Source organism: Alosa pseudoharengus, unplaced genomic scaffold, assembly GCF_046254945.1.
Source record: "Alosa pseudoharengus isolate Yale_2024_CS ecotype anadromous, Long Island Sound unplaced genomic scaffold, YU_APseudo_1.1 YU_APseudo_1.1_scf_11, whole genome shotgun sequence".
Taxonomy (NCBI): domain Eukaryota; kingdom Metazoa; phylum Chordata; class Actinopteri; order Clupeiformes; family Clupeidae; genus Alosa; species Alosa pseudoharengus.
In genome coordinates this window covers 21,728,080-21,745,133 of record NW_027468576.1, presented here as the reverse complement: position 1 = coordinate 21,745,133, position 17,054 = coordinate 21,728,080, and the positions used below count along the sequence as shown (strand labels likewise).

Below are 17,054 nucleotides of genomic sequence, written 5' to 3'. Positions count from 1 at the left end.
ATTCAGGGTAGCCTCATATTATAGCCATGTAACTTACTGGGTGGTTCTTGGTGGTAACATTAACTTGGATTCACTAAGAATGTGTTAACATAGCTAGCTAACGTTAGCACTGCTGACTGTCAGCCTAATGTTAGGCTAACGTTAATGGTAATGTTACCTGCTAGTGTTATCAAGCTCATCTGACAAAAACGCACGTTTTGTATTACCGGTATTATGTTTAAAACAACTCCATAATATAAGGTGGTCATGGTTTCCGAGTGTGTTGCACTAATAATTTGTCTCCTGGTGAATTTTTATGTCTGTCAACATCATTCACTGGTAATGGTTCATGCACGTCTTGATATAAAGTTTTGTAGGCTAACCGTGATTAAAATGCACTCTTTTTTTCTTTGATTGACAGGACTGACCCCCAAAACGGACTTTGGAATCTGCCTGCCTTCATGGAAGTATCACATGCATTTTATACTAGGCTATCTATTCAAAAATAAAGAAAACTATCAAATAAATAATTATGTTTAACTGTTTTATTTCATTGCATGGCTTTTGATGGACATTTAATATAGACTGTCTATATCAGGCCTAAAGCTGTTAACAGAAGGTGTGACTTTCAAGTAAGTAAATACAAACTTTGAGTTATTACAAGTTTGTACAAGCAGAGTATTTTAAAAATCAACCAGTAGTTTTGGGGGGATTTGGTTACATAACCCAAACGTTACGTAACTTTAACTAAACAGTTGTGTCAACATAACCCAACATATTGGTTAAATGTCAACCCAGTTGTTGGGTTAAATTTAGTAACCCAATTTGCTTGGTTAAGATAACCCAATGCTGTGTTGGACCACATTTTACTCAGCGGCTGGGTTGTTTTCAACCCAGCATTTTTTAGAGTGCATATCCCACCCCTTCCTCGGCAAAACGTCGACATGTGAATACATTGAGCCAATCATGTGGTATGATGTGAATACATTGAGACAATCATATAGTGTGTTGTGAAGACATCGTGCCAATCATGTGTTGTGATCTCGCCGCTGGAGCAAGATTGGTGTAGTGAAGCCTGGCGCACGCGCAGTTTGACCCAAAGACTCTGCCCGATGAGTGCCCATAAAACGTTGGTATATGGCCGCCGAGTGGAGGGACTTGCCTAAAAGGACTTTGGGTTATCTCACACAGGGTTGATTGAACTAACTGGTAACCGGTGCTTTGTCCGACAGCTCGGGTTTAGTTGCCACAGGTTCAGACAACCCAGAGGTTAAGTTTTATCTCAGTGTTTGTTAAACCTCCTTTCTGGAATACCCCTCTGGGCCGGTTACGTGCATTATCAGAGTGCGAGTCAGTCGAATCAGCCGGCTACATTGTCATGAGTAGATCTGTAGACGAGCGAGTAGCATAGTTTTTACTCGTGTCAAGGTGATAATAATAATAGGCCTAATGAGAATAATAGTAGTAGTAGTAGTAGTAGTAGTAGTAGTAATAGTAATAATAATAATAATAATCATTTATTCACTGCAGGGCATTTCTATGTTCCTGTTTCTATGTCTAGTCTACATTGAAAGTCAATTGCTTAGGCTACACTAGGTTAAGACAATAAATACACAGTCTGGCTCAAACTGCTTTCTTTCCCGTGAGTGGGTGGAGGTTTTGATGCTATTATATTAGGCTATTTTATATTGTATTATATTATATGATATTATATTAGGCTACCTAACAGTACTATAGCTATTATTAATAATACTATTAGTTGCCTATATTAACAGCCTATTAATACGTTATTAGAATAGATTCCTAGTAGCCTAGGCCTACTATTAGTATATAGTGGTAATAAACATTGTAGCAGAGTAGCATTAGACCTAGGCAAACTTTTCTTTTGTTAACAAAACAACAATAAATAATTAATTATTATAATATAGGCTACCCTCTCTGTCAATAAGATCAATTAATTAAAATAGGTTTCTTTAGACTTACTTGACAACATGTTTTCAGGTAGTGTCATAAAGCCCTTCCCCCCTTCTCTTTTGTCATATATCTGGCTGTTTGACCCTCTGCCCTGTGGCTGCACGGAAAGCTACATGAGTGAAGTTGCCGCGGTAATGTACTTGACCGGCCCCCTTGACCCCTTACCCCAGTAACAGGCTTATCTGATTGGGAGGTAAGGGGGTAGTCCCCATCCCCCACCTATTGTCCCCAACCCCCAAGTCCAAAAACACCTCAAAGAGAAGTGACAAGAAAAGTGTGTCAAGACAATTTGGAGGTTAATTTCAAGAAGTTTCTGAACATGAGCACCAGAAAGATGAACAATGTGTGGATGCACTTGGACCAGGAGAACAAAACTCTAAAGGCTAAATGCAAGTACTGCAAAAACCTGGTTTCAAATCATGGAGGATCCACATCCAACATGAGAAGGCACTTAAAAATGAAGCACCCCACTGCACTGCTTGAAGTAGGACTGAATTTCCTTGCGATTTAGCAATACTGACTCAAGTGACTCGTTCAACCCGGATCAGTTTAGTGAGTGACTCAGAATAACCCGGATCCTTAAAAGGAATCGAGTTTGACAGGCCTACCACTCATGACAATGTAGCCGGCTGATTCGGCTGACTCGCACTCATAACAACATAACGTAACCGGCCCGCCCGGCTGATCCGACTGACCCAGGTAGGCTAGCCTACTCAAGCAGCTCCATACAGAGCTTGCAATGTTTCGGACTGTCTTCGCGACCTAATTGCATTTTAAAGTAGGCTATGCATGCAGAACATATGTTATTTCAGAAGTGAAAGCATGGCTTTTGTTGTGGATTTGCTTTTCACCTTGACGAGGAGTTAGTCGCTCGTCTACAGATCCACTCATGACAACGTAGCCGGCTGATTCGGCTGACTAACACTCATAAAAACATAACCGGTCCGCCTGGCTGATCCGACTGACCTGGTAGATATAGCCTACTCAAGCAGCTCCATGAGCGTGCAATTTCGGACTGTCTGCACGACCTAATTGCATTTTAATATGCTACATCTATACACCAATGTCTAGGCTACATGCAGAACATTGAATGTTATTTCAGAAGTGAAAGAATGGCTTTTGTTGTGGAATTGCTTTTCACCTTGAGGAGGAGCTACTCGCTGTCTACAGATCCACTCATGACAACGTAGCCGGCTGATTCGACTGACTCGTACTCAACGTAGCCTAACTGGCCGGCTGATCCGACTAACCCGGATTGCTACTCAGCAGCTCCAATCTGAGTCCCATGGTCTGCGAGTCTGCAATGTTTCCTGCTCTGCGGGAAATTAACCAGTTATCTCGGACTGCCTGCTCACTCTGTAGCACTTGTGTCACTGTGACCGTAATAATTATGCTACTGGACCAGTTCTAGGTTCGTTGAGTGGTGTATATTATAGAGAAGAGACATGAGACATGAACGTTTATATAAATAAGTCTGCAGTTTACTGAACAAGAATAAAATTAAATAGGTCAGTTAGTAGGGTTCAATGATTCAATAATTCAATTCAATAATATCAATATAAATGGTTCAATAAATAGATCAATAAATAATTACAGTACAAGATGTAGGTCAATAAATAGATCAATAAATATTTACAGTACGAGATGTGTAATAAATACTGTCAAATCCTTTAAGTTTAATCTTTTCTTGTTTAAATAAGTTTAAATGGGTTTAAATATGGGTTTGTTCTGGTTAGTTTTTCTTTTTAGACCGGTCTTTTCAATTCTAAATAGCTTTTTAGAACAGTTGCTTTAGCTATTTTTGAGCTATTTGTTTCTATTTATTTCTATTCTATTATATTTTCTTTCAAGTTATAACTCTTTTTTCTTTAGGGTAACAGGTAAGTATTTTTAGTGTCCTTACGTTAGTGTGATTGTTTCACTTTACAGAATCTAACTCTTTCTTTGCAGGTATAATGGAAATATTTTAAATGTTTCTTTTGTTTGTGCAATTGCTTCACTTTTCAGTTTCACTTTAACAGGAAAACATAAAAGAAAAAATACAACACATTAACCAATCCACATTCATACATTCACCCATTCACAATCTATTCAATATCTTTAAATAACTGTGTTGCAACACTTTAAATAATTTCAGTTCAGAGGATCCGTCCAATTTGATTTGTTCAAAAGCTCAGTCAATATCCAGTGTGAATCAAAGAATAGCTCAGTTCAATTTGTTCAGGTCAAACCGTTTCCGAATGCGGTGTTTCAGTCCTTGCCGTTAGATTTCCTTGTGTAGGCTCGCCATCTAGTGTCCACTTGAAATATCTCTCAGTTCGTATGCTGTCTCGCAATACGCTGAATCATCAAGGGTCCGATCCGTCGTCAAGCTCGTCAAGCAAAAAAAACCTGGCCAAAACCGTCTTCAAAACACCTTCATCAAAACCACCGCTTAGATGTTACTGAGTTGATTCTTGATGAACAATATTAGATATTTATTAGAGATGTATTTGATTTGAATATTTTAATTATTAATTCAAGGTGTCTGGATTTCGTGTCTATCGTATTGATTTTCCGTTAGCGTCTGCTGTTTGTGTTCAAAACTAGCTTGTGCATAGTCTAGCTGGGACAGGGTCTTAAAGAGTCAGTGATATTAAATTAAAGGGATGGTTCAAACATCATTGAAAGCATTGAAACTTTTATAAAAACAATATTTTAACACATTGTGTGGGTTCTAATAAATGTATACATAAACAACTTATTGTCTTATTTATATATTTATTGCTCTTTATTCATATAAATATTTTATATATTATATTTATATCACTAAGTTTATTTATGGTTCTATTTGAGCATGTATTGCTATTTATTCATATAAATATTTATATCACTAATGTTATTTACGGTTCTATTTGAACTGTGGGTTACAACTCAGTCGCTTGAGTTGATTTGTGGAGTTGTGGTTGCCTACAAAATTGTTACATTTTTGGCAGCTACAATGGCTAGGGCTAGGACTAGTAGGCTAGCTAATGTTGCAAGAGGTTTGTGTGAATTGTAGGACTCAACTGATCTGAGTTAATGATACTAGAGACTCGCGACTCATGGGTTAATTTAAAGACATGGGTGAAAGATCCGAGTGAGTCACAACTCAAACACCTTTATTCCGGAGAGGTCTATGGAGGAGTTTGCAGCTGCAGGTCTCTGGCCGATAATGTAGAACACCACCGTGTCAACGAGTCTGACTCAACGGACAGATTACTGAAAATGGACGACAGAGTGGGCTATCTAGCCCTAGTTGTCCGATTTAATGTCAACCTGGTAGGTCAACAACCTGGTCCGTTCAAAGATTTCTGAGGCCTTACAACTAATGGGCGTTAGCCGGTGGGGAGACCTTCTGTGGATATACCACTGGAGGGAATAGAGGGTTACCACAGGACAAGTAGGGCTAGATCGCCCACTCTGTCGTCCATTGTCGTTAGTTAGGCTAAAACTCACACAGCCTCTCCTTGCCCTGCTCACACACACACACACACACAACAGAGACTCCCCTCCGTGGTCTGGCTAGCCTCATAAGCGGACCGGGGGGTGCGGTCGCTCCGTGCCCACGGCTGACACGACCGCAAAGGGGGCCCACGTTTGGCCAAATCTATCTCGCTGAATTGACCGTTCGCAAAAGCCACGCCCCCCTAGTTATTGTTACTACGCCCGTCAAACTCAGAACGGAGAAATTCAATGGTACAGTAGCTGTTAAGTCTCTGTAAAAGTTACAGCACAAGAGGCTCTTTTAGAGAGCCACGGACCTAAATTAATTTACAATCATTTACAATCCGTTGAAAGACTGCAGTATGACATGGAGACACATGTATAAAAACTCATATCTAGCTTTGTTGGGTGACAAACGGGAGGCGAGTGTGATACACTGATATTAATATTAACGTTAGCTGTGCTAGATAGATTTGCATGCATGTTACAAGGACACTGGGCCATGTCATGTGGTGCTGGCAAAAAACGGAAACATAGCCTACATTGCAGAGCCACTTCAACTTTATTATTATATGATGAAAAAATGTTACACTACTGTGCACAGCCCACTGATCTATAAACAGTGTTGGGAGTAATGCATTACAAAAGTAATGTAATTACAGTAATGCATTGCTTTTTGCTGTAATGCAGTAATGTAAGGCATTACCAATACAATTTCAGTAATATTTTACTCGGTACAATTCTCAGTAACTGAAGTTACTTTGCTTTTTAATCCAAAATTGAGAAATGCTCAATTGGCACCAGAGAAGATTATCCAAGAATTAAAACAAGTAATCTATGCTGGTCCTGGAATTTGATTGCCTTGTATAGATGACTGTAGAAAGGGAATTTGAGTTATCTCTGCCATTCATTCAACAGATCTAACATGGTTAGGCTATACTTCTCATTTCAAGCAGTGAGAATAACTAAAATGTTGCTTTTACAGACAAAGATCATAGCCATTATTCTCAAACTATTTGCAAGTCTACACCACTGTAAGTGGAAGGAAAGGCAACCAGCAATGATGAGAACCATTTAAAGTCAACATACAATTTCACTATGGCTATATTTTACTATATTAAGTTGTGAGTGACCTTTGGCCTTTGGGGCCTACATTGTCCCATGAGCCATAACTGCAACCATTATATTGTTCTTTTGTTAGCCTTAAGCTTAGCTCAGCCATTATGCCATACCACATCACCTCCTGCCGTGTAATGAGCTGCATTGAACACATGAAGATCTATTGAGAACACCAAATCCATATTTCCTGTTATTTTGGTGAAAGTAATGTAAACGTAGTGTAATGCTTTACAATTCAAAGACAGTAATATTGTAATGTAACAAATTACTTTGAGATGACAGTAACAAGTAATAAATAATGCATTACGCTTTTGAAGTAACTTGCCCAACACTGTCTATAAAGATCAGTGGCACAGGCCCATGCTTCTCTGACGTGACGAAGATAGCACGTTATTAGCAGCGGTTAGCTAACTGCTAACGTTAGTTATCTACAAGTCTCCTCTAAGTGACAATCATTTTATATACAATGCTGGCAATGCTGAAAACAATTAACATCCTTATTTATCTTACTTACATTGAGTTGACTGTGTGGCTTAATCCACAGATGTGGTGGAGCACTGTTTCGTTATGGTTTGCTAAGGAGTAACCCTTTGCTTTAAAATAGTGGAGAGCTGGGACGAGAGAATTTCATCTAATTTAACATAATTACAGAAAACGTAATCAAGATTGAAAGGCATTTTTCTGTGTATCGGTGTTGTGTTAATCCCACATATGTCATTTGACTGTCCTTTTCAACTCATATCACTATAAAATCCCATAAAACCGGACAAATATCAAGGCTCCCAATACATTTCTATGGAGCCGTAAGGTAAAGTTGACAGGCCATGTCTGCCTGCACGGCGCTCCTGGACTGCCATTGGCTCATCTGCGTTTGATAGGCGGGGTTTTGCGAACGGTCAATTGTGGTATACATGCTTATTTGTAGACTACTGATTGCTGGGGGTGATTGCTGGGGGGAGGGGGGTAATGATGCCGCTGGTTAGACAGGCAAAGTTATCAGCAGCAACATAAGAGCCTCATTTGTTTTGTGTTTGTGATGATGTGCCTAGGTTGATGGTACTTGGCTAAGGTTTTTTATGGTTTATGGTTCAGTCCGCATCAACAGGACGGACCAACCTAGCCAACTTAGACCATGCCTAGGTTGGTTAAGGGTATTTGGATGTTTGTTGTGGTAAAATGGTGGCAGCATGGGGCGTAAGCTAACTGGCTAATTTGTTTTGTGTTTGTGATGGGGCCTAAGCTAACTGGCTAAGCTAACTGGCTAATTTGTTTTGTGTTTGTGATGGGCTGTGCCTAGGTTGATGGTTGGTTGGCCCGGGTTTTTATGGCTATGGTTCAGTCCACATCAACGGGACGGACCAACCTAGCCAACCTTGACCATGCCTGGGCTGGTTAAGAGTATTTTGGGTATTGGATATTTCAAAGTGGTAATATGGTGGCAGTATGGAGGGGAGTGTCTCCAGGACGCTGGTTTCACTGTTAAGCCTTCATGAGGTGTCGTGGGCCTAACTTAATGAAACATCGGTGAATGAGGGTGCCCACTTGATAACCCCAATGACATGCCGCATACTATATACTGCTGTTGGATGGGCCATTCGTATTGTGTTTGTGACCATTTGTTGGTGGATTTGTGGGTAGTGTGCTTTTTAAAGTTAAACTTGAGCAGGGGCTTCTGAATGTGTTTTTACCTTGGATTTTGGCACAAGGGATTTTAACATCTAATTCTGTGTATTAATGTAAAGAACACACACGGACACTAGGCCTACTCGCGGTCACGGTTAAAAAATGTGCCACCTTGAAAATCGCAAATGCCCCCTCTGTCACTGTACTCTACAGCCGGGTCTGTCGGCCAGAGACCTTAGTGCAGCTGCAAACTCCTCCTCGTCTATAGCAAACACTAAGGGCCCTATCATGACATTCTAAAGTGCATCATCACTCGTCAAAAGTCTATTCAAATTTAGTAGGATGTCCAGTTCACATTGGGAGGGGTTTCGTTCTCAAAAGTGGAGCGCATGGCGTAACAAGGTGTTCCTAGGTCTTTTAATCAGTCATATGGGTGTGTTTGGGGCGTAACATCATTTTAAACCAATGAGAATCACATCTGTCATTCCCTTTAACGGCGCAATGCGCGATATGTCAAATAAATGCATCGGTATTTTGGCATTCAACGGCGCATTTGAAGGAGGCTGCTTGCGAGACCGTATGGAATAGTCATTCTTAAACCATGCTTTACTAAAACCTAGCATAGCCTTCACGCATTTGCACTCGTCTATTATTTGAACTCATTGGCAAAGTGAAACTAACTTCACCAAGGAGTCAGTCAATGACAAGACAGTTATATGCAGTTACTTTCACTATTGACTGACAATGGGTTACCATCGAAAACATAGGCTGGAAAAAGCAACACTTACCCTAATGTTGCTCAAATGACTGAATAAAACAACATTTATCCTGCAGAGGAGTTGCTTATATCTCGTGACAGTGCGTCTTCAGCTGTGCTCCATACGTGTCTCTCGCCTCTCCCCTAATCACTTTTAAGCGTCATTACCAATTTGCAAATGATGGTGAATAACTACTCATCATGAGATGTACAGTATTTCGTAATATCTTTATTCTAATTATTTTTCCCATTGTAATCGTGCAATTTGTAATGCTTTGCATGGACGTGCGCTGGTGTGCGTTCATGAATGATAGAAGGATGGTGCGTGCACCTGCCAATATGACTGTTGACATGCGCTCTTAAAATAGCATATGAACAACTCGCCATTGACTTCTGACCAGGTTTAGGTGGGGTATGATAGCGATTTTTAGACAATGCGCCAGGTCCCTCCCTAGGTTGTTAATTGCCACACCCCTGGGCGCAATGCTTAAAAAATAAACGTGCAAAATAACGAATTCAACTTCGCGCCGGTGAATAACGAACTTTACGCCATGCGCTGGTGACCCAAAATATAGCCCTAACTGGGTAAGACGTAAACACGGAAGTGACGTAGCCTAGTTCCCGCCTTGACGAGTGACTTGACAGATTGCAGATCGAATTTCCATTTGAATTTTGCAACACAAAGAGCGTGGCAAAGTGCAATGCAATCACGGGAGGCGCTATTTCTTTTCCATTTGAATAAAATGCCTCAAAACGATGGCAAAACGTTTTGCCCAAAATAATCCAAATTGTTTTCAGGCTGGCATTGCCAGTTTTGCCAAATATGTTTTCAAAATGCAATCCTACGTTGCACTTTGAATATTAAATTGCAAAACGAATTGACAGTTAAATTATGAAACTGAATATTGAAATGCAAAATTAATTGCCATTTGAATTTTGAGACTGAAGTACCATGGCAAAATGGAATGCAATTCAATCCATGTTTATTCTATTTTTTAACCAAAATTATTCACATTTATTTTAGGATTGCATTGTCACTTTGCAGATTAAAATACAATTTGCTGGAAATTATTGCAAATTGCAATATTAAATTGCATAATGAATTGGCAATTGCATAATGTAATGTCTTTTTGAATTGCATATTGCAGATTGCATTCTCATTTGAATAAAGCTACACATATGCTTCCATAGAAAACATATTAATAATCGGTGAATAAAATTATTGATACAAAAGATCGCACCTAAGTCCATTTAAACTTCAGAACAAGCTCTTATCTGTTAATCTTTTACACCATTCATAGAACATTAATTGTTTTATTGAAACAAATAAAATCATTGAAACCATCGAAAATTCCACAACTTTGACCATATCATTTCATAAGTAACATCCATTTAATTCCACATCTTAATCCTGTCCTTTTTTTTGATTTGAACTGAACATTTAAACAACAGATTGATTGAACGTGTTCATAAACCAACAGAAAAAATGCTTACATATCATCATCTATCTTCTTTAGAAACCATTCACACAGAGTGTGTAAGTCCACTGTCTCCATGTCCTGAGCTACAGATAACCAAGTTACAGCTGGTGGTGTTGACAACTACATCTGACTCCGAGGCCTTGAGGGAGTGCTCTCTTTCTGGCCGTTGGAAGCCCTCCTTGATGCTGAGAGGCAGAGAGTTAAACAGGCCATCCTCTACCAGGAGTCCCTCAGGCCGGAGACACAGACACTCCTCCAGTTCATGAGGAAGGCTCTCTAGCTGGTTTCCACGCAGATCTAACAGGGATAGGTTGGTGAGTTCACTCACCTGTGATGGAATGGCGGATAAACTGTTGTGGTCCAGCAAAAGAGACTGCAGTGTTCTACAGTGGAACATTTCTTCTGGAATAACATCAATCTACATGAAAATGGAAGGGGAAAGAATGCTGATGTTTGCATGCTTGCATGTATACATTTTATGTTCACAATATTTAAACAACCACTGAATGGATACATTACTTACATTGTTGTTGGAGACATTCAGATATTGCAGTCTCTTTAGGTCTTGTATTTCACAAGGAATGACAGTCAGGAAGTTATGACTTAGGTCTAGATAATACAACCTTGTGCACAAGAACAGCTGGGAGGGGATGGTTTTGATGTGATTGTGACTGAGGTGCAGTTGCTCCAATGACTCCAAAACACCAATGTGCACTGGAATGTAAGTGATGCTGTTGTGCTTCATCTTAAGTGTGAAAAGCCTTGGAAGGTGCTGGAAACTCAGAACCTCTTCTATGGTTTTTAGGTCATTTCCCTCTAGATCTATCTCCTGAAGGTTGGTGAGGCTGAAGATGGAGCTTGGAATCCGCTGTAGGTCGCAGTGAAGGATCTTTAGACAAGTTAGGTTCTGCATTGTTTTTAAACTCTGGAGGGCCGAGAGCTGTGTACCTTCATTGTCCACTATCAGTGTTTGTAGTGAGGTCAGTGAGCCTGAGATCACCTTGGGCATCATAGAGACACTGCATCTCAGGAAGAGAACCTTTAAGTTCTTTAGTCTGGGTATGCTGTTCACAAAGGCTGAGTTCTCCTCTGAAAACAGATTCCCATAGAGGTAGAGTTCAGCCAAGTTCCGCAAGTTGAAGATCCAGGTTGGTGCGTTCTGAACTTCAGTGAACTTTAGTTTCAAGATCCTCAGGTTCTGTGAGAGGAAGGACAGGGCCATAGGATCTATAGTGGTTGTGGTGTGGTCTATCCAGAGCTCTGTCAGATAAGCCAGTTGGGTGAGTTTCTTGGGGAATCTAGCCTCCGGGATCAGTTGCAGCTTCAGCACCTCCAGGTCCTGAAGTTCAAATACAGCATCTGGGATTCCACTGAGCAGCATGAGGTGAAGCTCCAACTGGTCCTTTGTGTTCCTCACTACTTTCTGGCTCAGCTTCTCTCGGGGCCATAAGTTGTTCAGGTTTAGCTGCCTCAGCTTTTTCTCGCTAACTTCAGACAGGAAGACAGAGAACCTTTTGGAGAAGAGTGGGTTGTACTGGTCAAGCAGATGGAGAACGAATGCAAAGTCATTCTTAACATCAGGAACATCACTGTAGATGCTGTCTTCCCGAACCGAATCGAATGAGTAGTGGCGAAGTGAATTACGGATTATCCACCAGAAGCTGTAGAAGCATGTCAGGCTGTACAAAATTACCATCACTGTGTAGACTAGGGAAAGTAACCAGAAAATGGTAGCTAGTGCATGAACACAGCGAAAAGACTGATAGGGTATAAGTGCTCTCAGGTCCACTGTACAGTCCACTTCAAATGTAATGTGCGAGGCTGCATGAGGAATGTATACCAGAGATACTGCTAAAACCAACATTTTCACAACAATCTGCTTCATGTACAGATGGTAAATAATATCTTTGTCCTCAACATGTACCTTCAGCTTCTTGACCTTCTCGAATATGGCTTTAGCCTGCTCTCCCTCTTTCCTGTCTAAAACGCCGATCGTCTCCATCCCAATGGGCTTCCTGTCTTCACTGGTGGTGGACACCTTAGTTACAGGATCGAGGACACTTGCTGAGGACTGGGCTCCCCCACCTTGCTCCACCACGGTCTCAGAGAGGGCACGAGTGGTCCATGGGGAGTCACAACACTTGTGGAGGATGGAGATAAAGTGCATGAGTCGGGCACTGGTGCTGGGGTACTGGAACCAGAAATTGCTGATTATTACGAGGACCAGGGTCTGGAGCATGACCACATAAGGGAAGAACTTAGCAAACCAGTGCAGCTGATGTTCATAACACACTGCATCTATGTAGGAATACTGCTGCAGGTCGAGCCGGTAGACCTCAGGGGGAGAGGGGATGTAATACTTAGGAACACTGGCATTTGTAAATGTTTGTTCAGGATTATATGCATTTTCACAGCTGCCACTTTGGGTCAACTGACACGCCACACATATGAATCTGCGGAGAGTGACCTGAAGAGTACATCCTAGCGTGGCCATCATGAACATCATGATGGAGAGGTAGTGACAGAATACATCCCACCAAGGCTGCAGCACTCGGTACAGAGACTGGCCATTTGTCAAGTTCTTCAGTTCACCCTCTGATAGCATTGCACCCACCTGAGGTGAAGCAAAGAAATAAAATAGTGGGCAATTAGACATTCGGGTTTCTCATAAACACACCTTCTATGTTCATATACACACTGGTTTACTTACTTACTAGGTGAAGAGTGAGTTAGTCTATATATTAAAAGTGCAAAGTTCATTTTCACAGTAGATAAAAGCCTTGGGAAATTAACTTGAAATTTAGGCAAATGTGCATCTGTACATAGTTTTATCACATGTTCACCAGCAACATGTTTGATAAGTAATATATATTATAAATAATTAAAGTACACACATTAGTCAGAGCCCAAAAATGTCCAAGCCCAATCACAATGCATAAATTGCACACACAGGATATACATCAGGAAACAATTATATTGAGCCTGAGGCTGTTCAAATATCCTGACAAAAAAGATCCATGTTTTTTCTCATTTAATGTGATTTAGGGATTAGCCTGGGTTAAAGCAAGCTTATTAATTAAATTTACATTACTGAAGTGGACAAGAATCTGGAACTAATTAATTTGACATGAATAAGATATTACAATGCGGTACTGAATGTTTCATGGAAATTAAATTATAGCATAAGATGATGTTGAATAACTGATGATTAGGCTAATATACACAGTTCCTACAGTCTTGTAGTCAAAGTTTAATTTGGTCTTATCTTGCTGAACTGATTTCACAGAACACTCTACTAGTGAACAATGAAGAGGAAATTAAACTGTTGATATGTGCTTATTCAGCATACTACACTCAGTCTATTAACCAACAACATAAATAAAAAGTATGCTTTCATTATGCAACAGGCCTTAAAATCCCATCTACATCTTGCTGATCATCATTAGCCTATAGTGAAATAACTTTCTTTGTTATAGTAAGAGGACACATTTGCATTGAGTTGATTGCATCAGATGTGAGTGAGTGAGTGCAGTTTGAGGCCAAGGCCTGCAGGCGTCATCATAATGAGTAAATAACACATCTACAAGCCCTTACATTCATAAGCTGGCACTATTAAGCCATAATTGTTCAATATTTATAAAAATATGGAGTGTTAATGAGAAAGAAACTACCAAAGGGGACAGGAAAATGTACTTAATCTTCTTGAGACCAAAGACAAGAACACGACAGAGGAAAGCCCTAGGCTCTTGATTGTGCTCATCTTCACGGCTCTCTGTGGAGTCTGTTTTTTCTCTCTCCCAATTGAGAGCTGACTTCAAGCCCAAAGAGAGTGGCAAAAAGAGCATAGAAAAAATAAGGCATTACAAATTCACTTTAATTTAGATAATTAGACCCAAAAGGCGCTTACTGCTGAGATAATCTAAGAAAACTCATCCTTCAGGATTCATATTTAATGCCTTACTGAGGCCATAAATAAATCAGGAGCGTTGTGAACTTTGCAAATGAACACCATTAATTAAAAGTTGGCCATTTAACTTGGTAATAACTTTTAACAGGGGAAATATATGGATAATCAATATAAATTGAGTGAAATGATTCAGCTAAATGGGATGTTAATCCTGAGCAGTTGAAATTCTGCAAATCAGTGTTGACAGTTTAAAAATTAGACATAAAAAAATAATTCTTCTGTTCAGCTCAACTGCAATTGAGCATCTCAGCATCTCACAGTCAAGGTAAACATGCCTTTTAGTTTTAGACAGCATGCATGGGATGATATTGGGATGATAGGCCAGCCTGTGTACTTAACCTCTTGGATTTACTTGTAACAGCACATTGAAAGTTGTGTTTTCTTAGCGATTGCAGTCTACATCTCCCCAGTGCTCCCCCATTATCACGTTTCTCAATTCTGCAGTTTTGACCTTCAATGGTGCTTAAGGGATGTCTGTTATGACATAATTTGCTAAAGACGTTTAATTGCATTTCCCATTTCATACAAACAGTGGACTTAATGATTCAGGGATGATTCAAAGCTTCACAGGTTGCTATGGATGTTAGAGACCTTGCGCTCCTCCTTCCGTTTGAGGATGCCCCACAGATGCTCAATAGGGTTTAAGTCTGGAGACATGCTTGGCCAGTCCATCACCTTTACCCTCAGCTTCTTTAGCAAGGCAGTGGTTGTCTGCCCTGTGGCCCAGTTCCTCATGTAATCATTTTTATCATGTAGTCTGCCCTGTGGCCCATTTCCTCATGTAATCATTTTTAGGGTCAAACATCTGAGAGGAAAAAAACACTCCACACAATAATGTCATGTAAAAGAGCATCTGAGTGGGATTGTCCGGGGTGAGACTAGGCTACTAATTTCACTGAAATATAACTGTGACATTTCCATTCAGTTAGGTGATCATATCACTGTGAATTTGGTAAAAATGATAAAGAAAATGTGAATTAAACATGCAAAAAGAAAAGTTACTTCTGTGTCCCATGAGGCCAGGACCTAACAATGTGTATGCTTTTGTGGGGTAAAGATGTTGCTACCTATCTCACAAAAGTGAGTACACCCCTCACATTTCTTTCAAATATTTAATTATATCTTTTCATGGGACAACACTGAAGAAATGACACTTTGATAATGTAAAGTAGTGAGTTTACAGCTTGTATAACAGTGTACATTTGCTGTCCCCTTTAAAATAACTCAACACACAGCCATTAAAACTGAGTACACCCCTAAGTGAAAATGTCCAAATCGTGTCAGTATTTTATGTGGCCACCATTATTTTCCAGCTCTGCCTTAACCCTTTTGGGCATTGAGTTCACCAGAGCTTCACAGGTTGCTATGGATGTTAGAGACCTTGCGCTCCTCCTTCCGTTTGAGGATGCCCCACAGATGCTCAATAGGGTTTAAGTCTGGAGACATGCTTGGCCAGTCCATCACCTTTACCCTCAGCTTCTTTAGCAAGGCAGTGGTTGTCTGCCCTGTGGCCGTTACTGAAGGTTTCTCATCAGACCACAGGACATGGTTCCAGTAATCCATGTCCTTAGTCTGCTTTTTTTCTTCAGCAAACTGTTTGCGGGCTTTCTTGTGTATCATCTTTAGAAGAGGCTTCCTTCTGGGACGACAGCCATGCAGACCAATTTGATGCAGTATGCGGCATGTGGTCTGAGCACTGACAGGCTGACCCCCTCACCCCACCCCTTCAACCTCTGCAACAGGTTGGGGATCCCTTGGGGATCAATCAAGTATCTATCTATCTATCTATCTATCTATCTAACAATGCTGCCATCACTCATACGTCTATTTCCCAAAGACAACCTCTGGATATGATGCTGAGCATGTGCGCACAACTTCTTTGGTCGACCATAGCAAGGCCTGTTCTGAGTGGAACCTGTCTTGTTAAACCGCTATATGGTCTTGGCCACCGTGCTGCAGCTCATTTTCAGGGTGATGCCAATCTTCTTATAGCCTAGCCCTAGGCCATCTTTATGTAGAACAACAATTATTTTTTTCAGATCCTCAGAGAGTTCTTTGCCATGAGGTGCCATGTTGAACTTCCAGTGACCAGTATGAGAGCGTGTGAGACTAACACCAAATTTCACACACCTGCTCCCCATTCACACCTGAGACATTGTAACATCACGGTTTAGTCATTAATGCCTGTGTTGAGTTATTTTGAAGGGACAATAAATGTACACTGTTATACAAGCTGTACACTGACTACTTTACATTGTAGCAATGTGTCATTTCTTCAGTGTTGTGCCATGAAAATATATAATAAAATATTTACAAAATGTGAGGAGTGTAGTCACTTTTGTGAGATAGGCTACTGTACGTTCACTTACAGTAGGCTACACCACACAAAGTGAAACAAATATTGTTTGAATTATATTTTAAGTGGAAAAAAATCACATTTTAATTGGAACTTTTTCACCACTAGGTTAGTCCTACTAATCCAGGCCTACATTGATTGCCGTAATTAGCATAAAAACGCACTGTAACGCACTCTGTAACTGTAAACACATCGGTATGTATTAGCAGAATAACTACCAACTGATACATATTAAATTATTAAAGTAGAGAAAAGTTCAATAAAAACGGTTGTGTGGGATGAGGACCCACGCTTTCACTACAATTTGATGTAGGCTACAAACTTGTCATTCAT

The 17,054-nt window shown here is 40.3% G+C and overlaps 1 protein-coding gene across 1 annotated transcript; it reads right to left on the bottom strand.

Annotated features, from left to right (window-relative positions):
• Positions 1–10,441: 10,441 nt before the first annotated feature.
• On the bottom strand, positions 10,442–13,003 carry LOC143113090 (volume-regulated anion channel subunit LRRC8A-like). Its single transcript, XM_076275402.1, has 2 exons — positions 10,922–13,003; positions 10,442–10,816 (listed from the first exon to the last, which is right to left on the bottom strand). Exons 1-2 carry the CDS (start codon positions 13,001–13,003, stop codon positions 10,442–10,444), a joined length of 2,457 nt encoding a protein of 818 aa, XP_076131517.1.
• Positions 13,004–17,054: the final 4,051 nt, after the last annotated feature.